The 26,028-nt window shown below is 40.2% G+C and overlaps 1 protein-coding gene across 9 annotated transcripts in view; it reads left to right on the top strand.

The window, feature by feature from the left end:
- Positions 1–26,028, top strand: part of RBMS3 (RNA binding motif single stranded interacting protein 3) — a 711,536-nt gene that overhangs the window by 677,268 nt on the left and 8,240 nt on the right. For 4 of the 9 annotated variants that reach the window (XR_003796707.1, XM_029242733.1, XM_029242735.1 and 1 more), the window contains 2 exons: positions 10,195–10,275; positions 13,026–13,153. Coding sequence is in view for 7 of the 9 variants with exons in the window: in XM_029242733.1 (XP_029098566.1) it covers positions 10,195–10,275; positions 13,026–13,153 (209 nt within the window). In the remaining 2 variants the exon portion in view is untranslated. Of the gene's footprint in view, positions 1–10,194; positions 10,276–13,025; positions 13,158–20,995; positions 21,048–26,028 lie in introns of those variants that run through there. The other 5 variants (XM_029242731.1, XM_029242732.1, XM_029242734.1 and 2 more) reach the window with 3 other exon arrangements.

The raw sequence follows: 26,028 nt of genomic DNA on the forward strand, positions 1-26,028 counted from the left end.
AATGCCCTTCAGCGACCCCCTGCCCCACCATGGGATTCCGCCAGCGCTTCCCCTCCACGTGCTCCTGGCCACCTCTCTCCTCCCACTTTCCTCTAGCTCCTCCGGGCTTCCTCCCTCTCCCTCTTTCTCAGAAACACAAGTTCCCTCCATTTACAACTATCTCTTCATGTACGTTAAGTGTCTGTCACCCATGCCTTAGGAGACTCTGTTGATACCAAGTGTCTTATCAATGTAATTTCCAAGAGAAAGAAATGAACATTTCCTGCCTAAGCTGATTTCTGATCCTGCCAAACTATGAAGATAATGACATTTCCATCTTGTCATAATAATAAAATCAATAAAAATAAAACCAGGGGCTTCCCTGGTGGCGCAGTGGTTGAGAGTCCGCCTGCCGGTGCAGGGGACGTGGGTTCGTGCCCCGGTCCGGGAAGATCCCACATGCCGCAGAGCGGCTGGGCCCGTGAGCCATGGCCGCTGAGCCTGCGCGTCCGGAGCCTGTGCTCCGCAACGGGAGAGGCCACAACAGTGAGAGGCCCGTGTACCGCGATCAATCAATCAATCAATCAATCAATCAATAAAACCAATAGTAATGACTGTTCCTATTAGGTTGTTAGTATATACCCAGCTCTATGCTAAGAGCCTTGTATGCATTATTTGACTAATATGTCTCAAAAAAAAAGCTTTCGAGTATGAATATTTGACTCCATTTTACAACGCACTAAGAGATTTATAGCTACAAATTGAGATTTTTCTTAACCATCATGCTAAACAACTCAAGTAAACTGCGAGCAGGTGGACTGGGGTAAAGCTGAACATACGTGAGATGGTGCAGTTCACGGTGATTCTTAAGACCTCAATGGGAGTGGGTTGAAATTTACCCCAAGATGATGTCCTTTGTCTGTCCATTGTTTGACAGCTGTTATCAAACAAGTTTTTCTTCAATTTTTGTGGCAAAAAGTGGAATCTGGACTCTGGTACCAGAAGGTCTCTTTCCTGCTGGTCCTCCTATCCCTTACCCTTAACTCTTTACTTTGAACACATCCTTGGAGGCAAGAATGGTAATATCTGTAGCTCAGCAGAAACTCCTCTATTATGCTTTTGTGTTGCCAAAGTTATATATGCTCACATGGATAGGGTAATATTGTTCCAATCTGGGTTTTTTCCCCCTAAATATGTACAGTTCCTAGAATTACTTTTCTCAAATAGCTTTATGCTCTACTTTTGCAGTTTTCAACTTGTTGTTGCTTTATATTATTTTTTCCTCCTTATTTAGAACATTACCCCATCTTCCCTGCTTCTCCTCACTTCCTTCTTATCTTCACTTGTTCCCCACCCATCTTAGATCAATCTCTAATGTGAATATTCTATCTAGTCGAGTAGGTCAGGTTCCACACCTGAAAGTCTCTTGACTCAAAACCAAACGCACACAAAAACTATATGTTTGTTGACTCTTGTAGAGACTGAACTTTGTTTTAAAGGACAATTTAAAGGGCACCCTCAACATTTCCTCTTGTTGACTTTCATTGTCTACTCTAGTTCACTGGAATGGCTAGAATTTATGAAGAGTGGGTCTGAGATGGTTGAGAGGAAATCTTGTGTGTGGAAATGGAATTTACTGTGTGTATGTCAGCCTGAATGAGTGCTTTTTCAGTTTGTCTGAAGTGTCCTCACCTAGTCCAATTTAATGCTTTAGTCACAGACTTAAGTAGAAAACAACAAAGCTTTGAGGCACATGGAGGACTTGTCTATCTTCTTGACAAAATCCCTCCATTCTTTCATTTCCAAAACGGAGAAGAAAACTCCGTTTCCTAGAGGAAAGATCAAGCGAGCCTTGAGAGGCTGAGGGTGTTAGTTGTTGGCCTGTGTGTTCATGTAAGTTTCTGAAAGTGCTATCCAGGTAATAGGTCAGTCAGGTCATTTGTTAAAGTGATTTTTTCTTCTTGAAGCTTGCAAATTTAGAGGCAGATTTAAGTAAACATTGATTTGACCTCAACAGCCTCTCTCATTTGAAGAGGTCATTACTTTACAGAGACTCTTAATTCTTTGCAATAATAATAAGCAAAAATAATAGAGAATGTTAAGAAACAAAAAGGATGGTATAAACAGACAGGAAATTTAAATACAACAAGGGAAGACTAACAAGAAAGTAATAATACAGTAGACCAACTTAATCTGTTCCTGGATACTGTGTAAATGTAAAATTGGCAATAATGAATAATATATAAAATTAAATAGCTTTATATATGTCAGACAATAAAGGAGAAAGGAACTACCCAGGACATCCAGTGGGTTGGTAATGAAATCTGTTTTTTCTGGGCTCTATCAGGTCCTATTGCCTAACCCATGCTTTAAGACTGTAGTTTATGTTTACTTAGTATTTGGCACATACTAGGGGCTCAATACAGTTTTACTGAATGTTGCTAATTATTGGAATTTTACAGTAGAGCACCGTCACCTCTCAGTTTCCTTAATTTCTCACTTCTGGTGATCTTTTCTCTTTATGCCTTCCATTTCTTTTTCTTGTCTTAGTGCACTGCCTAGAATCTCTAAACAATGTTAGAAGAGATGATACTGAACATCTTTATCTTATTCCAAAATTCAAATAGAAAGCATTCACTGTGTCACCATTAACTGTGAGGTTAGCTGTAAATTTTTTGTTTACAGACTTCTATTCCTAGTTTCCATCTACTCCTAGTGTGCCAAGACATTTCCTCATATGCAGACGTTAGATTTTATAAAAGTTATTTTAAGTCATTACAATGATCATATAATTTTCTTTATGGTGAATTTTGTTGATTGACTTTCAAATATTAAACCTACCTTGCAATCCTGAAATAAATTCTACTTGAACATTATATATATTATATATATTATTATATATTTATATATATTATTATATATATATATTATATATATATATATATATATCTCACTGAGTTGATAAATTTTATTTCCTACACTATTTAGGAAGCTTTTATAAATATTCATGAAAGACATTGGGCTGTAGTTTTTGTAGTTTTCTCTTCTCGTAATGTCCCTTTCAAATTTTGATATAAAGAATATGCTACTTCATAAGATGAGTTGAGAAGTGTTCCTTCTTTAGTACTCTCTGGAAGAATGTATACAAGATTGCTATTATTTACTCCTTAAATGTTTGGAAAATTCACCAGAGAAGCCAGTTGAAGCTGAAGATTTTATTTTGGGAAGGTTTTGGATTCTGAATTTATTTTTTTTAGTAAATATAGACTATGCAGATTTTTTTTTTTTTTTTTTTTTTTTTTTTGCAGTACGCAGGCCTCTCACTGTCATGGCCTCTCCTGTTGCGGAGCACGGGCTCCGGACACGCGGGCTCAGCAGCCATGGCTCACGGGCCCAGCCGCTTTGCGGCACGTGGGATCTTCCCGGACCGGGGAACGAACCCGTGTCCCCTGCATCGGCAGGCGAGCTCTCAACCACTGCGCCACCAGGGAAGCCCTATGCAGAATTTTTATCTCTTTTTGCATCCATTTTACTAAATTTTGCTGTTCAGCAAATTTGTGTATTTTATCTAAGTTGTCAAATGTATTGACATAATTTTACTCGTAATATTCTTTTACTATCTTTTCTACTTACCTCCCCTCTCTACTAAGCCCAAGGAGTCTTTAATTCCTGCTACTCCACTGTGAATATGCTTTCATAGTTGCCTCCATTCTAATTCCTAGTTTTATCTGACTTACTTTTATCTCCTGAGTGGTCTTACTTTTATCTCCTGAGTGGTCTTTGTGGTTCATGGAATCTCTCTTATCTTTCTCTGTATTTCATGTCACCCATCACAGAAAAATTGAGGAGAGGGTAGGAAGGAATTCATGATATCTATATGGAGTTGTTTCAAGTTCAAATTTTAAGACATAGTTTCTTTTTTTTATTATTATTATTTATTGGCTGTGTTGGGTCTTCGTTGCTGTGTGCAGGCTTTCTCTAGTTGCGGTGAGTGGGGGCTACTCTTTGTTGCAGTGCACGGGCTTCTCATTGTCGTGGCTTCTCTTGCTGCAGAGCACGGGCTCTAGGTGTGTAGGCTTCAGTAGCTGTGGCACGTGTGCTCAGTAGTTGTGGCTTGCGGGCTCTAGGGCTCAGGCTCAGTAGTTGTGGCACACGGGCTCAGTTGCTCCACGGCATGTGGGATCTTCCTGGGCCAGGGCACGAACCTGTGTCCCTTGCATTGGTAGGCAGATTCTTAAGCACTGCACCACCAGGGAAGCCCTAGACATAGATTCTTAATCAGCTAAATTTCCATAGTATTATCTTTTATTTTTATTGCTACCACGTGATCTGTGCACATGCTCAAACTTAATGGGCTTTGGTTTTTTCCCATACATTCGTGAAAATTGCTTTTTCTGCACAGTTGAAGGCTTCCATAGACTGTGATCCCGTGGGAATGACAACTTCTCCCTATATTGCAGTGGGTGAGGTTTTGTAAATTTCCAGTCTAAGATCAACCTCCAAGATTCTTCTTTGTTCCTCTCTTTGCTGTTCCTCTCTTTCCTCAGCAACAAATAGGCCTCAACCCCGAATACAATGACGACAATCTGTATTTTTTGTTTAACAGTTTAATGCACACCTCTCTGAGCTATGTTTAGCACTATTCTGGTGAGCTGTATAAGATAACATAGGCTACATACTCCTAAAAATTCTGGGCTCCCGTTTCTATCAAGCCTACTAACTGGTCTTCTTCCCTTTTCAGGTGCTTTTACTCTCGTAGGTGAAGTCTATGCTGCTATCTATATTCACATCTACCTACACTTTAGGGATAATTATTTCATCACTCACAGATGTCTACTTTGATATTTCTGCATTAGTACCTTAAAAAGTAAATAGGCTATAAATTAGCACTAACATAAAACATAATGAAAGCCTACACTATTACTGTTATGGGGGTATCCACCTACTCTCCAGCATTTCATTGGCAGGAGTGGAAGAATATAGGAAGAACTGAGCAGTAGAGGTCCAAGTAGAAGTTCAGCCCTAGTGCCCTAGTGGGGGCACTCTTTCCTTTCAACGAGACCCTCTTCAGCTCTATTCTTCTCTATGGATGGTCTCTCATCCACTGAGTGACATGAAGACTTAGAAGGCATTCTTAGAATTATACTCCAGGCAGCTGTTACTACTTAGCCAATGTGAACATGTGAAATGATACTAATTTGCCACCCCAAGTACACCAACCTCTCCCTAGCTCTGAGATGACAGAATTTTGCAAATCCAAGAAATATAATCCTCAAAACCCCAGAATACCTCTACCTAAGGTAACTCTGTGGCCTCCTCCTGAGCCGCTTACCAGATACTGATGAATCATAATTCAGGTTGTTCCCTATACCCACAAGCTTCCTTTACGAAAGGAAACTTTGTATTAGATGGAACTCATAGTAATCCACACTGCATGCTATTAACATCATCCAGCACAATTTCTGCTTTCTCTGCTCAACTTCCTTTCCTATATCCTTCTCAGTGATTTTCTGGGTTTGATAGGACCTGGACAACTACTCTTGCTGAAATTTGTTAAACCGATTTTTGAATGTTATAGCAAGGACTAGACGCACCAATTTAAAACCTACGTAGTATAACAATAACTCCAAATGAACAAGTTTGATCAATTATTTTATTTTACGAAATTCCAAGAATTGAAATGTGGGGATTTCCTTGCCACTCCTTTGCTCTACAGATAAATAAAAGGAAAAGTTTGCTCAAGGGAAATATATAAAACGTTTTTTATTTGTTTTGCTTTGGTGGGGGAAGAGAAAGTAAATCAGGAGCTAAAAATTTGGAGTTTTCACTTTCTGTTTCTTCAGAAATAATCAATGAGTCCACAGTAACAGAAACAGTTTGTTCTAAATTAAATAGACAAAAACACAATTCCTCTCCAACTTCACCATTTTTTTTCTCTCTTCATGTAACTGTCTTGGTGATGCAGTGTCTAGACTTCTTGGAAGAAGTGATGGAGTCTGGAATTTATTCTGTGGGTTTGAAAATGGCTATTTGCGTCTCCTACATACTTCTATGTGAAAATCCAGTGCTTTCAGAATATGTAAAAATCATTGAATTGTTTACCAAAAAAGAAAACTTAGCCATGAATATCACAACTTTAAGCTGCCACCAACGGGGAAATATTATATGGATTTATCCATTTTATCTACATCATCTTATTGTAATATGGGTCCCATCAGCCATTATATCCCCCCACAATGCAAAATAATGTGTACTCGTGAAAGAATTAGGGAAGACATTTTCTAGCTTTTGAGAAAAACCAGTAAAATAAATTAGCCTAAAGGATAGAAATCCATTCTTGTTTTGGTTTTAATAAGTAATTCACAGAAATTTATCAACTCAAAGGGCAGTTTTTTTTATATCACAGGTCCTTCTTTAGGTTTTTTGTCATTTATTAGCTGGATGAAACGAAAGCAGTCTTAGGCACTGAGATCTAAACCACGTTTGTACAGCCTGCATTATTAAGTCTGACTGTAGTTTATCTTTGCTCTTAAGGAAATCATACTGTATGCTTAGAGAAAGTTCAGAGTTATTTGTCACCAATTACCTAAAGCTGAGAGTTGATCTTACACATAGCTGTAGCCATTTCCTGTAAGTTCGTGTGCGTTATTTTACAAGGCTGTCACTTCTTGAGGCTTTACCCTAGAAAATATATGTCTACCACAGAAAAGTTTCATTGCAAACGTTTATCGAGAGATAATAGCCTTACGGGGTATAAAACTCCATAGCCTTGACTTGTTTAAAATAAGCCTATCCCTAATTTTGAAACAACATTCTCCAGCTCTATTAGATTTTCTGTGACACCAAAAAAAAGAAGAGCAGCCAGAAGGGCTTTTTTTTTTTTAATTAAAAAATACACATACACAACACATTGAACTGAGCTGATCTCATTTATGCTATAAAATCTCTATTAGTTCTGAAGAGTAGCATAAAATTAAATTATAAAATAAGTTAAGCACAAGGGGTAGCCTTTCTAGAAGAAAATGAGGTATTCTGAGTAGTGAAAAATTTTAAATCTATGGAAATTAAATGACAATAAAATGTTTAAACCAAGGCATTATTATCCTATATTTAATTGAAACTCCAATTTTAAAGTCTATTATTTTTTAAAAAGTTGATATTATTCTGCATGGTAATGATCATAAAAGCTCTTAGGACCTTAGTTATTTTATTTCAAGGGTACTGAAGTAGACTGAAAAGTGGGCTGAATCTTGTGTCAACAGAACTGGAGTTATTCCAGTATATCTCAGTTTCTCAGTCTGTAAAATGGGTGAGCCATACTGCCTAACTCACAGCATTGTTCTGAAGAGATAACTCTGAATTTATGCTATAAGCAGTTCAGTTTGGGCCACTTGCACAACTTCATTGAATGCCACAGAAGGTATGAAGATTTACTGATTTTACTGAACAGGACACAGATGGGGTTTTGAATAACTCAGAGTCATTTCAAGAAGCTTTAGCTAAGAATGACACAAAATGCTTTTCATTAACTACACTGCTTGAGAACTCTAGTTTGACAGGAGAGGTCTAAAACTGAGGTGGATTCTCATGAGAAGTCGTGAACGGTGCGACGTGTGGCCCCAGCCCACGTCCCTAAATCTAGTTCACAGAAAGGTCTCCTTAGCGATGCAGACCATGGAGCAGGGGTGGGTCGAGCCGTGTCCGGTGACATTGTCTTATGTCGAGGAAGGACACGCACGCTCACTGATGACAATTGCAAAGTTTGGAATTACTAACTCAGGAATAGAAAATACTCAGATCAGTGAGGGAGCATCCTTTTACTGGTGTATTATACATCTTGAAAAACCATGACCAAAGGGGAGAACGTGAGCCACAAGAGCATTAACTCTGTTGGTGAAAACACATTCCCACTTGCTACAGATCTACTAGGACTTTTGATATTCAATTAGAGAAACCTTTTTCAAAGTATATTCTTGAGAGTACTAGTTTTAAGCAAAATCAGTAGGTGCTACCAAAAACAGTTTTAGAAACACTGATTTAAAATCTCCTTTAAATAGGCTTCTGTAAAACCTGATTTCTCAGAGTTTTAAAATTCTATCTCTATAGCAAAGAGGATACATTGTGCAGCATTGCTCTGGAACACAGAAAGCTTTTTTCTCAGTTGAGCTAACATTTTAAAAAAATACATTGTAGGGAATACTAAATTAAGGGATGTTTAAAACCTGTATGACCTGTCTGAAATGGCCAAGAAACTGTTATCTCCAATATACTTTCTAGAGCAATTTTGTTGGCAAAGCAGACACCTGCCACGGGTACTAGATATGAAATAATATTTGCTGAAATGTGACTCCAGAGTTCTGTACTTATTTGAAAAATTGATAGCAGTTGGATACCTGAATAATCATTGTCTGCTTAAGGACACAGGGTAATGATGAGCAGGGGGGGCGCTAAAGTATTTGTTTAAAGGTTATACAAACACTTTATAGGGGTGGGGAAATTGATATCTATAGAGAACTCAGAATTATTGACAGCTAAGAGGCATACAAGATTTGTAATTGGAAATGGAAGGCTTTCTTCTTGTGTCCTTTTATTCAGCCATTGAACAATTATTTACTAGGTACCAGGCATTGTGTGGAGTGTTGGAAGATGCAGAGACATGTAACACTTGGTCCATGCCTTTAGAGAGATGAGAGTCTGTACAATTTTAATAGAAGAGTGATGAACACTCTGGGAACACAGAGGATGGGGCACAGAAACCTCTGCTAATTTTCAATTATGAAGCTAAGTTAGTAATATCCCCAATCCTTGCAAACAACTGCCCTTGGTACACATTACAAGGCTGTTTTTGTACACATAGGAATTGCACACAGTTGTTATCAGCAGTAACACATGGATTACAGGCAGCGGTTTGGTTTGTTTGATTTAGTGTTGTTTCACTAAGCCTGTCTCTGTTTTTAGCAAATAGATGTAGTAAGACAGTGCTTAGTTTAGGATGGAGAAGCACTTATCCCAGAGTTGCTTTATTGCTATATTTCTCTATGAATAGTAAACAACAACATCTGATGAATCAATCTCCATTCAGATATTTCCCTCGATTCAGAATTATCATGCCTCTTGGATACTGAAAGTACCGATCGATGCACAACATTGTAATTTAGGTTTTGCATATTTATGCATGGCCTTAATACATGAACTCAGCAAATTTAGAAGAATAAAGAATCATGGGCTTGTAGTTTTCCATAAAATGTGTTCCTCTAAAGCTTTGTTTACTGAGAAACCTTGTTTTCATTAGATGGTTCTGGTTCTGAAATTTTGTGATGTTCAAGTTTAGAAACTCAGAAATACAGTTGATTTCATAGAAGATTCCATTCTCAAAGAGTAGAACTTTGACTTTTCAGGGGGTATGTGTATTACAAATAGGAATATGGGTCATGCTTATGCTGGTGGGCATATAATTTTTCTGGGGCTTCCATTTTTCGTTGCCAAAATACATGTTATCCCCAACACATATTTTACTGACTACTACAATGTAGTGAAGAATGATTGGACTATTGTATTGTTCATCTGGATGAAGAAAATTTGGAGAATTAAAGGAGTGGAAAAGGAAATACAGTGAAATGAACATGGAATAGGGGGAAGGAAGAAAAGCAACTTCAACGTTATCTGGAACACTCTATTTCCTTCATATATAAAAAAGTGATCAAATGACAAAAATGATAACATTTACCTATTCTGATTGTTGCTAGATAAGTATTTCTTACATTATTCCTCTCTTTTACGTTAGTTAGAAAAGAAATTATTATTCACAATATAATGATTCATTCATTCAACAAATAATCTGTTGAGAGCCTACTATGTGCTAGCAATAAAATGGAGAAAAAAACAGACGTCATCCCTGCCCTCCTGGCATTTGTGTTTTAGATGTGAAAGTGAAATGTTTGGGAGCTGATGTAGAATACTCAAAAGGACAAAATGAGGGGATGGGGTGAATTAACTTTTACTGACATCGGGGAGGTGGGCTGCTGTTGGTACTGAATCAGTAAGCGATGACTATTCTATGCTGATAGGAACTGCAATATTTTTGGTCAAAATAAAGTTTAAGTTTCATCATGCATTGGTGGGGGGGCCACACATCGAAAGCAGTCTTATGTGATATCACTTTTCTCATTGGTTGCACGCCCAAGTTCACCTGCATTTTTCTTTGATTCCCTCTAGTATATGACTGCCGCCGCTCCTATGCAAGGGACCTACATTCCCCAGTACACGCCTGTGCCTCCGACAGCTGTTTCCATTGAAGTAAGTCTGTCTCTTCTTACAGAACAAGGTTAGGGCAGATAAATCTCAGCCACATGCACTGGGGTCCACCGTAACCCCCAAAATCCTTATTTGTGATTTTTGTGCTACTTGAAAATTTGAAGTTGCAAACTCACTCTGTGAAAGTATGTACTTTACTTGAACATACCTGTGTTTTGCTTTGCATATGACATAAGCAAAATTCGGTATCCCGGTCTGAGAGGAGTGCCATTTTTATGTTTAGAGAAAAGATCAGAGATCAAATAACTACCTCATCAAATGTTAGCCACAAACACTCAGAAAGAGGAAGGCAAACATGTGCAGCTATTTGAATGAGCTAGTTCTCTGATGCCTTGTTTCTCCAGTAGTGGTCCCTAGACCAGCGTTATCAGTATCACCTGAGAGCCTGTTAGCAATGCAGATTTTCAGACCTCACCCAGATCTACTGAATCAGAGTTTGCATTTTAACACGATCCCTTAAGGATCAAGGTGCACATTAAAAGTTGAGAGGGACTGGATTAGAGAACTGGTTGTCAAACTTTTCTGCATATCAAAATTATTTTAAAACTTAATACTTTAAAAAATTGTGATGCCTAGGTCCTATTGCCAGAGAGTCTGATGGGGTCTAGGGTGTGGACTGGATACCAGGATTTTTAAAAGATGCTAGGTGATTCTAATGTGTACCAAAGATGAAGAACCACTGCTCTTGCCAGTGAACCTTGACAGGACTGTGGCATCCTACAGACAAGAGAGAAAAACTTCTACCACTCATATTCCTGTGGATACTGTGAAAGATAAAGTCGTATTTTCCTTACTAGAAGCTTTGTCCCTTCCTTCTCTGAAGGGCTGAATCCATTTCCTCTACACATTATTTTACTGGACAGAGCCAGCAAGATACATAGGAAAGGAGTGGGGCATAGGGCTATGTGGATGGTGGTAAGACACTTAGAGGTGTATACTTCTCTCTGGTTCTAACCATTATTGTTTCTTGCCCCCCCCCCTTCCCCTTCTCCTGATGCACATTTGCCATTATGGTCACAGTGCATTTCTTCCATCAGTTGGGACTCCTCTGGAGTTCACGCCATTGCTACTCCATGAGTTGGCCAACCAACTCATGTTGGTACCACTCATTGTGGGAGACCACCATGACTCTTCCAACCTCTGGAGCCACAGAGATTGGGTGAGATCTTTACAGACCAAATTAGATCTTTTGAAATGTTTGTTTGTTTGCTTGTTTTTAGTGTGTGACAAATATTTGCTCGTACCAGGGTTTGGGAAGCACAGACATTTAAGAGGACAGTGTCCTGTCACTTAGGAAACCAAGGAGGTCCAATTTTTAAATCTTTTATGTGTTCCAGACCTATGGTTCCCAAGGAATGTTTCAGTATTAAAGAAGTTTTAACTGGCTTTTCAGAATTTCAAGAATATGTGATTAAAATGTATGTTCTTTGCTATATTTAGCTATCAAAACCCATCTAGGCCATAAGAAAATTATGAATCTAGACATTGTAGGTGACTTTAAGCATAAATCTCTGCCACATATCCGCATTTCTCTATCTCTGGACCAAATGTGTGTGCTTATCTACAGAATCTGAGCTATTTGAGGACTATAAAATAAGGAGACACATTTGACGGTGTTGCTTAGTGGGAACAGTCTAATTATAGTTAAATCTGGGATTTAAAAAGAAATATTTCACTAAGAATTATATAAGTATACCCTGATATATTGCCTTGAATTTGTGCTTATAAAGGAAAGCACTGATTCATTTTCTATGTAAAAACACGCATTGAAAATTCACCAGTATCCACACAAATCAGTGTGGGTGGGAGGTTCATCAAAATGCATAACATCAAATAGTATATTAGGAAAAAAAAAAAAGATTGAATTCATAAAGGGAGAATTTTCAGATTCTGAGGAACAATTTCAGGGAGCTTTTGTTAGGGATAGGGAGTTGGCCAAAAACCTATATCCCTGCAGAAGCCCAAGGCTATAATATAAGTAAAACCAGGAGAATGTATTCAGATAGATTCCCTCCTTAGGACTACTAACTACCAAACCTCTCTCGGAACCAAACACATTCTGAATGATGACCAACTCAAGAAATCCATTCTTTTTGGCAAAAGCCATTCAAATGGTAAGGGGAGGAGCGAATCAAAATTAAGGATGCTTGTTTCTTTCTTTCTTTTTCTGAAACTTCTAAATGAATTCCAGTTCACATCAAGGAAAATGAAAATAAATAAATAAAACAAATCAAATTGCTTAAGGGAGACCCTGCTTAACAGTGTCCTTTAAAAGAATTCCAAACTTGGATGTAGATTTTTATGAAGGTCAAAGTCCATTGTTTTGCCAGATCATAGAGACAGGGTAGACTACTTTATTCCCAGGAAAATGCTCAAATATACACGTTTTTATAGGAATTCTGCGTGAATTTTTTGATTAAGGAATCATTATTTAGTGTGGCTGTATGCAACCATGATTTAAAAGTTCTAACTATGGGCAAAATGCTTTCCTCATCATTTGACTGCTACAGGGTCTTCTGATGGCAAGGCTTCTTGGCGACACATTGAGGTAGATTCCTCAGCCCTTATCCAAATGTACTCTGTGGTTTTTCTTTGGGTTCTTGCTGTGGCTTTATATAGCTGAGTGCAGCTCTACTCAAGCCATATGGAAGATGGGTATGCCCTACAGTCCATCTGCAAGAAGCCCTTTTGCTAAAGCCAATAAGACTTTTGTGTTCTTATTGCCTCCATAGGGTGTTGTTGCTGATACCTCTCCCCAGACAGTGGCACCTTCATCCCAGGACACAAGTGGTCAGCAGCAGCAGATAGCAGTGGACACATCCAACGAGCATGCATCCGCATATTCTTACCAACAGTCTAAGTAAGTTCAAGCCATACTAAACTCTTTCCCTCCAGGTCAGCCATCTGGACATTATTCTCTTATGTGGCATCTGCTATCTTTTGCTGCAGTACAGAGCATCCCTAACTTAGTGACAAACATATATTTAGTTCATTATTCTGTGGGTTGGAATTTGGGCTGACCTCAGGTGAATGGTTCTTCTGATATTGACTGGACTTGCTTGAGCATCTGGGCATAGCTCCTGGGCATCTTCACAGTTCTGCTTCTGGGTGTTAGTTGTCTGATGGTTGAGTGATGGACACCAATGAGCCATGTATTCCTGACCCTCTAGCAGGCTTATTCCCATGGAAGTCTCAGAATTCAGAGAACAGCAAGAGAGGATGCCCAAATGACCAGCATTTTTTGAATTCTGTTTATGACTCATTTGCTATTGTCCCATAGGTCAAACGCAAGTCATGTGACCAAGCCCAGAGTTAATGTAGGAATTCACTACCAAAAGGCTTGGATACAGAGAGGGGCACCATAGACATTGTTACCAAAAAAAATTCTACCACACATATTTTTTGAAAACCTCCAATGTTCACACTTGAAACTGGATAGTGTGTCTGCATTTTGGTCTCAGTGACGTCATTCTTAAATGAAGACAGTAACACTCCCCTGGCAAGGGTGCTTCAAACTCACCCAGTAAAACAGTTTATGAAAAAGAGTATTGTTAAATATAAAACAACATGGAGTACAGTCTTATTGAGGAATTAAGTGGCAAAGCAAAAATCAGGGAGTCAGAATTACTACTGAAAAATCCTTAAATCACTGAGAGAGCAAAGTTCAGTTAGCTTTGTGTTGAGTAATTATGGAGATTAAAATTTGAAAGGTTTTGATTGAAACCAAAGGAATTAACAAAAGTTCAGTCTATATACAGATGTCTTGTCAGGCTAACTATTTTACTTTATAGGTAACAGTCAAAGCCCTGCTGAATAGAAAATTCCCAAAAGACTCTTCCTATTTGCAGAGTGCTGTTCCATTTCTTGATCATCAGTTTTCTTTCATCTCAATACACATTTAGAGATTTGTTTGTTGTTGAAAGATTAATAATGGTAATGGAGTCTTCAGTATGTGCTTTAACTTCTAAAGTCAGTCCTCCAAATTAAATATGCTAGAACATGACTTAACCTTACAAATACAAGGTATTATTATTACTATTATTATTATCATTACTACTACTACTACTACTATTATCATTATTACTATTACACAATAACTTTCAGGAAATATCTGTAGTGAATAAGGCATTTTTGTTTTTTATTTGTAAGTTTTTTAATTTTTATTTTATATTGGAGTTTAGTTGATTAAAAATGTTGTGTTAGTTTCAGGTGTACAGCAAAATGATTCACTTACACATATACATGTATCTATTCTTTTTTCAAATTCTTTTCCATTTAGGTTATTACAGAATATTGAGCAGAGTTCCCTGTGCTATATACAGTAGGTCCTTGTTTGTTACCTATTTTGAATATAATAGTGTGTATATGTCAATCCCAAACCCCCAATTTAGCCCTGCCCCCCCCCTCACTTTTCCCCTTTGGTAACCATAGGTTTGTTTCCTAAGTCTGTGAGTCTGTTTCTGTTTTGTAAATAAGTTCATTTGTATCATTTTTTTAGATTCCACATATAAGCCGTATCATATGATATTTGTCTTTCTCTGTCTTACTTCACTTAGTATGATCATCTCCAGGTCCATCCATGTTGCTGCAACTGGTATTATTTCATTCTCTTTAATGGCTGAGTAATATTCTGTTGTATATATGTACATCATCTTCTTTAATCATTCATCTGTTTATGGACATTTAGGTTGCTTCCATGTCTTCTTGGCTATTGGAAATAGTGCTGCAATGAACACTGGGGTGCATGTATCATTTTGAACCATCATTTTCTCCAGATATATGCTCAGGACTGGGATTGCTGGATCATATGGTAGCACTATTGGTTTTTTAAGGAACCTCCATATTGCTTTCCATAGTGGCTTTAGCAATTTACATTCCCACCAACAGTGTAGGAGGGTTCCCTTTTTCTCCACATCCTCTCCAGCATTTATTGTTAGTAGACTTTTGATGATGGCCATTCTGACTGGTGTGAGGTCATATCTCATTGTAGTTTTGATTTGCTAATAATTAGTGATGTTGAGCATCTTTTCTTCTTTGAAGAAACATGTATTTAGGTCTTCTGCACATTTTTCGATTGGGTTTTTTTTTATATTGAGTTGCATGAGCTGTTTATATATTTTGTAGATAAATCCCTTGTCAGTTGCATCATTTGCAAATATTTTCTCCCATTGTGTGGATTGTCTTTTCATTTTGTTTATGGTTTCCTTTGCTGTGCAAAAGCTTTTGAGTTTAATTGGGTCCCATTTGCTTATATTTGTTTTTATTTCCATTACTCTAGGAGACAGATCAGAAAAGATATTGCTGCAATTTATGTCAGAGAGTGTTCTTCCTATGTTTTCCTCTAAGAGTTTTATAGTATACAGTCTTATATTTGGGTCTTTAATCAATTTTGAATTTATTTTTGTATATGGTGTTAAAGAATGTTCTATTTTATTCTTTTACATATAGCTGTCCAGTTTCCCCAGCACCAGTTACTGAAGAGACTGTCTTTTCTCCATTGTATAGTCTTGCTTCCTTTGTTGTAGATTGACCATAGCTGCCTGGGTTTCTATATCTCTCTTTTTGTGCCAGTACCATACTGTTTTGATGACTTGTAGCTTTGTATTGATAGCATAGTCTGAAGCCAGGGAGGCTGATTCCTCCAGCTCCATTTTTCTTTCTCAAGATTGCTTTGGCTATTCAAAGTCTTTTGTGTCTCATACAAATTTTAAGATTTTTTTGTTCTACTTCTGTAAAAAATGCCATTGATAGTTTGATAAGGATTTCATTGAATCTCTAGATTGCCTTGGGTAGTATAGTCATTTTGACAATATTGATTCTTCCAGTCCAAGAACATGGTATATCTTTCCATCTGTTTGTGTCATCTTTGATTTCTTTCATCAGCATCTTATAGTTTATTGAGTACAGGTCTTTTGCCTCCTTAGTTAAGTTTATTCCTAGGTATTTTATTCTTTAGGGTGTGATGGTAAATGGAATTGTTTCCTTAATTTCTCTTTCTGATCTTTTATTGTTAATGTATAGGAATGCAACAGATTTCTGTGTATCCTTTTAGCTTTTGCTTGTCTGTAATGCTTTGGATTTCTCCATTGATTCTGAACAAGAGCCTTGCTGGGTAGAATATTCTTGGTTGTAGGTATTTCCCTTTCATAATTGTAAATATATAATGCCACTCCCTTTTGGCCTGCAGAGTTTCTGATGAAAAATCAGCTGATAGCCTTATGAGGATTCCTTTTTATGTTATTTGTTGTTTTCCCTTGTTGCTTTTAATAATTTTTCTTTGTATTTAATTTTTGTTAGTTTGATTACTATGTGTCTCGGTGTGTTCCTCCTTGGGTTTATCCCGTATCAGGATCCTGTACCCTGCATTTCCTGGACTTGGGTGACTGTTTCCTTTCCTGTGTTGGGGAAATTTTCAGCTATAATACCTTCAAATATTTTCTCAGGCCCTTTCCCTTTTTCTTCTTCTGTGAATTTAACCTTCTGTTGGTGCATTTAACATTGTCCCAGAGGTCTCTGTAACTTTCATCATTGCTTTTCATTCCTTTTTCTTCTTTTAAATAAATAAATAAATTTATTTATTTATTTATTTTTGGCTGCATTGGGTCTTCGTTGCTCTGTGCGACCTTTCTCTAGTTGCAGAGAGTGGGGGCTACTGTTCGTCGCAGTGCACGGGCTTCTCATTGTCGTGGCTTCTCTTGTTGCAGAGCATGGGCTCTAGGCATGCAGGCTCAGTAGTTGTGGTGCACGGGCTTAGTTGCTTTGTGGCATGTGGGATCTTCCCAGACCAGGGCTCGAACCCGTGTTCCCTGCATTGGCAGGTGGATTCTTAACCACTACACCATGAGGGAAGTCCCCTTTTTTTTTTTCTTTATTCTGTCCTGTGGCATTGATTTCCACCACTCTGTCTTCCAGCTCACTTATCTGTTCTTCTGCCTCAGTTATTCTGCTATTAATTCCTTCTAGTATATTTTTCATTTCAGTTATTATGTTGTTCATCTGTTTGTTTTTTTCTTTGTTCTTTAAATCTTCTATCTCTGTTGAAAATTTTTTGCATCTTCTTGGTCTATACCTCCATTCTTCTTCTGAGGTTTTGGATCATTTACTATCATTACTCTGAATACATTTTTCAGGGAGATTGCCTATCTCCTCTTCATTTAGTTGTTCTTGTGGGTTCTTCTCTTGTTCCTTTGTTTGCAACATATTTCTGTGTCATCTCATTTGTCTAACTGTTTGTGTATGTGGTCTCCTTCCCACAGGCTGCAGGATCATAGTTCCTCTTGCTTCTGGTGTCTGCCCCCTGGTGGGTGAGGCTGGTCCAGGGGCTTATGTAGCCATCCTGGTGGGAGGGGACTGGTGCCTGCCCTCAGGTGGGTAGAGCTGGCACTTGTCCCTCTGGTGGGCAGAGCCGTGTCAAGGGCTGTGTTTTGAGGTGGCTGTGAGCTCAGTACGTCTTTAGTCAGCCTGTCTTCTGATGGGTGGGGCTGTATTCCTATCTTGGTTGTTTGGCCTGAGGATTTACAGCACTGGAGCCTGCAGGCCATTGGGTGAAGCCAGGTCTTTGTGGCATAATGGGGACTTCCCAGAGAGCTCATGCTGATCAGTATTACCTGGGACCTCTGCTACTGGTGCTCCCACAGTGAGCTACAGCTGACCTGGCCTCCCCAGAAGACCCTCCAAGACCCCTAGGTAGGTCTATCCCAGGTTCCTATGGAGGTACTGCTTTGTACCGGGCCCCAGTGCATGTGGGATCTTGTATGCCTTCCAGGAGTGGAGTTTCTGTTTCCCCCAGCCTTGCAGAACTCCTGCACTCACGCCCCACTGGGTGTCAAGGCTAAATGCTCTGGGGGTTCTTCCTCCAGATACCAGATGCTCAGACTGTCTTGGAGGGCTATTTTTATGTGGGAATGTCCCTGCGTAGCCTGCATTGGTTTAATATGTTTTGATGTGAGAGCTGTTTTTATTATAGATGTCTGACACCTCTTTTCTCAGTGTATGCTGGTAGTTATCCCCTTGCTACAGGAGGTGTGACTGGTGTTGTGGTGACCAGAGCCTGCCCTGCATATTTAGTGGGGACTCCCCTTTGCTCTGTGGTTGTCACCGCTCTGTTTGGCTCAGCGTCTGCTCCCTAGTTGTTGGAATAGAGGCCCCCAGATCTGTTTCTTAGCTGCGTTTCTGATCTGTGGTGTGATGTAGACAGGACTGGAGCATTCCCACCGAGAGTGAAGCCACGGAGTATTCCTCCTCTGGAGCTGTTCACCTGTAGGTGTGCTCTGTTTTGTCACCTTGCACCTGTTGTGGGAGCACTCAGATTACACTGTTATTGGCACTGCTGTCAGTCCCACCTTAACCATAGGTATGCCAGCAGTTGGCCCTGGTGTCTCTCAGGCATTGTTTTCACCAAGCCACCAGCACAGATCCACTGAAGTCAGGTCCCAAGATTGCAGTAATCATGGATCTGGACAGGCTGTGGGCACTATGGAAGCATCTCAGACTCTGGCCTTGCCCAACCCCCACATGTACCTGCCCACAAAGTCCACAGCTGCTAAAGCTTGACCCATCTTGGCTGTGGGAGCATTCATTGTCAGATCAGATGTTCTGCAGGTTCTGAGTTTACAAAGCCAGTCGCAGGGTGTAAATCCACAGTTTGTGCAGCTGTGAGGAGAGATTTCAGCTCTTCTCCCATCTCTCACGGCCCCTGGGGCTCAGCTATGGTTTCAGCCCCACCTCTGTGTGTCAGCCACCCACAGGCATCTGCTCCTGAAGCTGCCCCGGAGCACACACGCCTACCCTGGCAGGAGGGGGTGGAGTAGGCGGCAGCCAGGGGCGTGAGAGCCTGCCCCAGCGGGAGCCCTTCCTAGTGCCTGGGGAGGCAGGTGCTGGTGCATGGGGAGAGAGGCTGCATAGGTGGCCTGCCCTTTGCACATCACTCAACAACGGCACTTCGCTTCTATGGCGATCTGGGCTTGCTTCATGAGCGTTCTCCATTGTGGAGCTCCTCATTCCCATCCCCTCAGACTGTCTTCTCACAGCCAACAGCAGTCCTTTCCACAGGTCTGCTCTCCAAATCCAACATTCTAGCACCCTGCCCCTGTATACACCAGTGGACACACCTCTCAGGCTGGGGCGTGCAGGGCTGTGGCATGGATCATCTGTGTAGGTCTCACTCTGTCCAGCCTGCCTCAGGCCAGTTGCTGCACTCTCTTTCAAGCCCCCAAAGCTCCCCTCTGTCCCAGCTGATCTCCCCACCAGTAAGGGGGCTTCCCTGGACATGGGAAATTCTCCTGTCCTTCAGCTCCCCCCAAGGGGTGCAGGTCCTGTCCCACTTCTCCTCTTCCTTTTCCCTTCTTCTTTCTTTTATCCTACTCTGTTATGTGGGGATCTTTCTGGTCCTCTTAGTTGTCTGAGGTCCTCTGCTAGTGTTCAGCAGGTGCTCTGTGAGAACTGTTCCATTTGTAGATGTATTCTTTTTTTTTTTTTTTGCGGTACGCGGGCCTCTCACTGTTGTGGCCTCTCCCGTTGCGGAGCACAGGCTCCGGACGCGCAGGCTCAGCGGCCATGGCTCACGGGCCCAGCCGCTCCGCGGCATGTGGGATCTTCCCAGACCGGGGCACGAACCCGCATCCCCTGCATCGGCAGGTGGTCTCTCAACCACTGCGCCACCAGGGAAGCCCTGTAGATGTATTCTTAATGCATTTGTGGGGAGAGTTGAACTTTACGTCCTCTTACTCCTCCACCATCTTGACTCCCCCTGTAATTTAATTTAAAATACCTTTAGTATAGATATAAATAGACATTATGATATTAAATGTATGTGTGATGGGTTAAACTACTTTTCAGGGGCACTCAGTGACCCTAATCAGAATTTCACACCCCACAGGAGGTCAGTTCTCATTTAGTGAGAAAGGCCAGAGGTTTGTACAAGTATTTTAAACTATCCATATTTCAATTAGCATAATGATTGTTAGAAGCAAGTTGCCTGATGAAAGCAGTGCCAAGTTAATTAGCATAATGAAACTGGAAATGAGCTCCCATTTGTGAAATTTGGAGTATTCAAGATAGCATGAATTGGCTAAAGTATTTTAGAGATACTCTCCACTCTACACAGGAAAGATAGAATAAGACTGTAGGGAAACTTGTAGCTTATAACTTTAGGGATGTTGCTTGTGGCTTATTCTCAAAACAAGACTGTTGTAAAGTAGATTTCTCTATAAGGGAAATGTAGTCCCACCTCCAGAAAATGGTCAAGATACAAACCCCCTTCCTTGCAACTGTCCAGAACCTCCACTTCTCCCTGCCTGATTAAATCAGCTTTAGCTGCCTCCTCTTGTAAGCCCACAGTGAGATGCTCTCTTCTTTCTCAGGGTTGTCCCCACCTTTCATGGTCACTGTATGATGTGACAGGGATGGGGGGGTCTCTGCCTGACCCAGAGGGGGCATCTCTGCCTCTGATAGATTCTAGCAAGAGTGTCCCCATCCACCTTTACACCTAGACCCAGTTTCACTTGCAGTACCCAGAATCATGCCAGAATCTATGCTAGGACACATACCCCTGCCCTCAAGGATTTTCAGTCTAATATGGGAACCTGAGGCTGGAATGTGGTTAACTAGGCGGGAAAGTTGTAGAATAGACCAGCTTTTATAGAGCCTTTGGTCCTTGGATTCTTAGCTTTGTGTAGACTAAGTATTCTCACTTTTATTCTAGGGGAGCTGCAAAACCTTTGGAGGGCTTGAAGAGAAGGAATGATGGGATTTGATTTACCTTAGATGACTCCAGCCTCAGGTTCCCACCTCCAGATTTTTGAACTTTCTGTTTCCTCTACCTAGAATACTTTTCCTCTGAGTCTTTCCAAGATTAGCTTATAATTATCTTTCACATCCAGACCTGCATGAGAGACCTTCCCTGATACCAAATCTTAGGTATTTATCCAGCCACTCTCTATTACAGAATATACTTAAGTATTCTATTTTGAGATTCTTTATCTTTTTGATTGTTTGCTGATTGATCCATTGATTGTACGTCTACTCCTTGTGGAAAGCAAAATCTAAGAGAGTAGGGAAGGCATCTGCCTCTTTCATTGGTCTTTCCTTAGCATCTGGAATACTGCCTTTCTCATAGTAGGCACTCAAGTCAATAATTGCTGATTGGATGAATAAAGCTGTCATTTTCATTTATCCAGACATCATTAAACTGTTAACAAGGAAGGTCTTGAATCACTTATTTCCTCATTATGCTTTGAAACAACCAAAGCCAGTTTCACCTACTCACAAAGCCTTGACAGATGCTTCTGGCCACATAGTATCTCTCATCTCCTACCAGTGTCTCTCACTGTGTTCCCACATAGCTAATCTCTGTTCCCTTCTCATATATTAACTAACTCACTGAGCATACTTAAAAACTTCCAATCTGCTTGGAACAGAGTGCCAGAGACTACCATATTATTTGATGGGATTCACACAGGCTTTTAGCTAAATTCAAAAAACAGAGGAGGTGGAGACAAGATGGCGAAATAGAAGGACGTGAGCTCACTTCTTACGAAAACACCAAAATCATAACTAACTGCTGAACAACCATCGACAAAAAAATGCTGCAACCTACCAGAAAAGTTATCCTACGTCCAAAGACAAGAAACCACAATGAGATGGTAGGAGGGGTGCAGTCATGACAAAATCAAATCCCATACAGCCAGGTGGGCAAGCCACAAACTGGAAAATAATTATACCACAGAAGTTCTCCCACAGGAGTGAAAGTTCAGAGCCCCACGCCAGGCTTGCCACCCTGGGAGTCTGACAATGGGAAGAGGAGCCCCCAGAGAATCTGGCTTTGAAGGCCAATGGGGTTTGCAGGAATTCCACAGGACTGGGGGGAAAAGAAACTCTCCTCTAGGAAGCCACACACAACACCTCATGTTCATTAGGACCCAGGGAAAAAATGCAATGGCTTCATAAGAACCTGGGACAGACCTACCTGCAGGTATTGGAGGGTCTCCTGCAGAGGTGGGGGATGGATGTGGCTCACTGTGGGCACAAAGACACTGGTGGTGGCAGTTCTGGTGAGTACTCATTGGCGTGAGCCCTCCAGGAGGCTGCCGTTTTCTCACCAAGACCTGGACCCTCCCAACAGCCCATAGGTTCCAGTTCTGGGACACCTCAGGCAGAACAACCAAAAGGCCAGGAACACAGCCCCACCCATCAGCAGACAGGCTATTTAAAGTCTTCCTGAGCACACAACAGCCAGCTAAACACACCCCCAGACAAGGCCCTGCCCACCAGGGGGACAAGATCCAGCTCCGCCCACCAGTGGAGATCATAAGAGACTACTACAAGCAACTATATGCCAATAAGATGGACAACCTAGAAAAAATGGACAAATTCTTAGAAAGGTACAACCTTCCAAGACTGAAACAGGAAGAAATAGAAACTATAAACAGACCAATCACAAGCACTGAAATTGAAACTATGATTAAAAAACACCCAACAAACAAAAGAAGTCCAGGACCAGACAGCTTCACAGGCAAATTCTATCAGAAATCTAGAGAAGAGGTAACAACTATCCTTCTGAAACTCTTCCAAAAATTTCTGAGCAAGGAACACTCCCACACTCATTTTACAAGGCCACAATCACCCTGATACCAAAATCAGACAAGAATACCACAAAAAAGAAAATTAGAGGCCAATAACACTGATGAACATACATGCAAAAATCCACAACAGAATACTAGCAGATGAAATCCCAACAACACAGTAAAAGGATCATACACCCTGATCAAGTGGGATTTATCCTAGGGATGCAAGGATTCTTCAACATATGCAAATCAATCAATATGATACACCACATTAACAAATTGAAGAATAAAAACCATATGATCATCTCAATAGATGGAGAAAAAGCTTTTAACAAAGTTCAACACACATTTATGATAAAAACTCTCCAGAAAGTGGGCCTAGAGGGACCCTACCTCAACAAAATAAAGGCCATATATGACAAACCCATAGCTAACATCATGCTCAATGGTAAAAATCTGAAAGCATTTCCTGTAAGATCAGGAACAGGACAAGAATGTCCACTCTCGCCACTTTTATTCAACATAGTTTTGGAAGTTCTAGCCACGGCTATCAGAGAAGAAAAAGAATTAAAAGGAATCCGAATTGGGAAAGAAGTAGTAAAACTGTCACTGTTTGCAGATAACACGATACTATACATAGAATATCCTAAACATGTTAACAGAAAACTACTAGAACTCATCAATGAATTTGGTAAAGTTGCTTGATACAAAATAAATGCACAGAAATCTGCTGCATTCCTATACACTAACAATGAAAGATCAGAAAGAAAAATTAAGGAAACAATTCCATTTACCATCACATGAAAAAAATAAAATACCTAGGAAGAAACCCAACAAAGAAGGCAAAAGACCTCTTCTCAGAAAACTATAAGATGTTGGGACTTCCCCAGTGTCACAGTGGTTGAGAATCCGCCTGCCAGTTCAGGGCACACGGATTCAATCCCTGGTCCGGGAAGATCCCACATGCCATGGAGCAACTATGCCCATGTGCCACAACTATTGAGCCTGTGCTCTAGAGCCTGCGAGCCACAACTACTGAGCCCACGTGCCACAACTACTGAAACCCATGCCCCTAGAGCCCATGCTCTGCAACAAGAGAAGCCACCACAATGAGAAGCCTGCGCACTGCAACAAAGAGTAGCCCCTGCTCGCTGCAACTAGAGAAAGCCTGCACACAGCAACAAAGACCCAATGCCGCCAAAAATAAATAAATAAATAAATTTATAAAAAAGAAAACTATAAGATGTTGATGAAAGAAATCTAAGATAACACAAACAGATGGAAAGATAAGTCATGTTTTTGGATTGGAAGAATCAATATTGTCAAAATGACTATACTACCCAAAGCAATCTACAGATTCTATGCAATACCTATCAAATTACCAGTGGCATTTTTCACAGAATTAGAACAAAAAAATCTTAAAGTTTGGGGCTTCCCTGGTGGCGCAGTGGTTGAGAGTCTGCCTGCCGATGCAGGGGACACAGGTTTGTGCCCCGGTCCGGGAAGATCCCACATGCCGTGGAGTGGCTGGGCCCGTGAGCCATGGCCGCTGAGCCTGCACGTCCGGAGCCTGTGCTCCGCAACGGGAGAGGCCACAACAGTGAGAGGCCCGCGTACTGCAAAAAAAAAAAAAATACTTAAAGTTTGTATGAGACACAAAAGACCCTGAATAGCCAAAGCAATCTTGAGAAAGAAAAACGGAGCCAAAGGAACAGGCTCCCTGACTTTGGACTATACTACAAAGCTACAGTCATCAAAACAGTATGGTACTAACACAAAAACAGAAATATAGATCAATGGAACAGGATAAAGAGTGCAGAGATAAACCCACATACCTATGGTCAACTAATCTATGACAAAGGATGCAAGAATATACCATGGAGAAAAGACAGTCTCTTCAGTAACTGGTGCTGGGAAAACTGGACAGCAACGTGTGAGAGAATGAAATTAGAACACTCTCTGACACCATTCACAAAAATAAAATGTATTAAAGACCTAAATATAAAGCTGGATGGCATAAAACTCTTAGAGGAAAACAGGAAGAACACTCTCTGACATAAATTGCAGCAATATCTTTTTTGATCCACCTCCTAGGGTAATGAAAATAAAAGCGAAAATAAACAAATGGAACCTAATTAAACTTAACAGCTTTTGCACAGCAAAGGAAACCATAAACAAAATGAAAAGACAGCCTACAGAATGGGAGAAGATAGTTGCAAATGAAGCAACTGACAAGGGATTAATCTCCAAAATATACAAATAACTCATACAGCTTGTCAAAAAAACAAACAACTGAATCAAAAAATGAGCAGAAGATCTAAATAGACATTTCTCCAGAAAAGACATACACATGAACAAAACACACATGAAAAGATGCTCAACATCACTAATGATCAGACAAATGCAAATCTAAACTGCAGTGAGGTATCACCTCCCACCAGTCAGAATGGCCAACATCAAAAAATCTACAAACAATAAATGCTAGCGACAGTGTGAAGAAAAGGGAACCCTCCTACACTGTTGGTGGGAATGTAAATTGGTACAGCCACTATGGAAAATAGTATGGAGGTTCCTCAAAAAACTAAAAGTAGAGTTGCCATATTATCCAGCAGTCCCACTCTTGGGCACGTATCTTGTGAAAAGCATAATTCCAAAAGATACATGCACCCCAATGTTCGTCGCTGCACTATTTACAATAGCCAAGACATCAAAGCAACCTAAATGTCCATCAACAGAGGAGTGGATAAAGAAGTGGTACATATATATACAATGGAATATCACTCAGCCATAAAAAAGAACAAAATAATTCCATTTGCAGCAACATGGATGGACCTAGAGATCGTCATACTGAGTGAAGTTAAGTCAGACTGAGAAAGACAGCTATCATGATATCGCTTATGTGTGGAATCTAAAAAAATGGTACAATGTATTTACGAAACAGAAATGAAGTCACAGATGTAGAAAACAAACTTACAGTTACCAGGGGGGAAAGAAGGAGGAGATAAATTGGGAGAACACGATTGACACATACACACTACTATATATAAAATAGATAACTAATAAGGACTTACTGTGTAGCACAGGGAACTCTACTCTGTGCTCTGTAATGGCCTATATGGGAAAAGAATCTTAAAAAAAAGTGTGTATATTTATACGTATAACTGATTCACTT

Source organism: Monodon monoceros, unplaced genomic scaffold, assembly GCF_005190385.1.
Source record: "Monodon monoceros isolate NGI ecotype Baffin Bay Population unplaced genomic scaffold, NGI_Narwhal_1 Super_Scaffold_3, whole genome shotgun sequence".
NCBI classification, from domain to species: Eukaryota; Metazoa; Chordata; class Mammalia; order Artiodactyla; family Monodontidae; genus Monodon; species Monodon monoceros.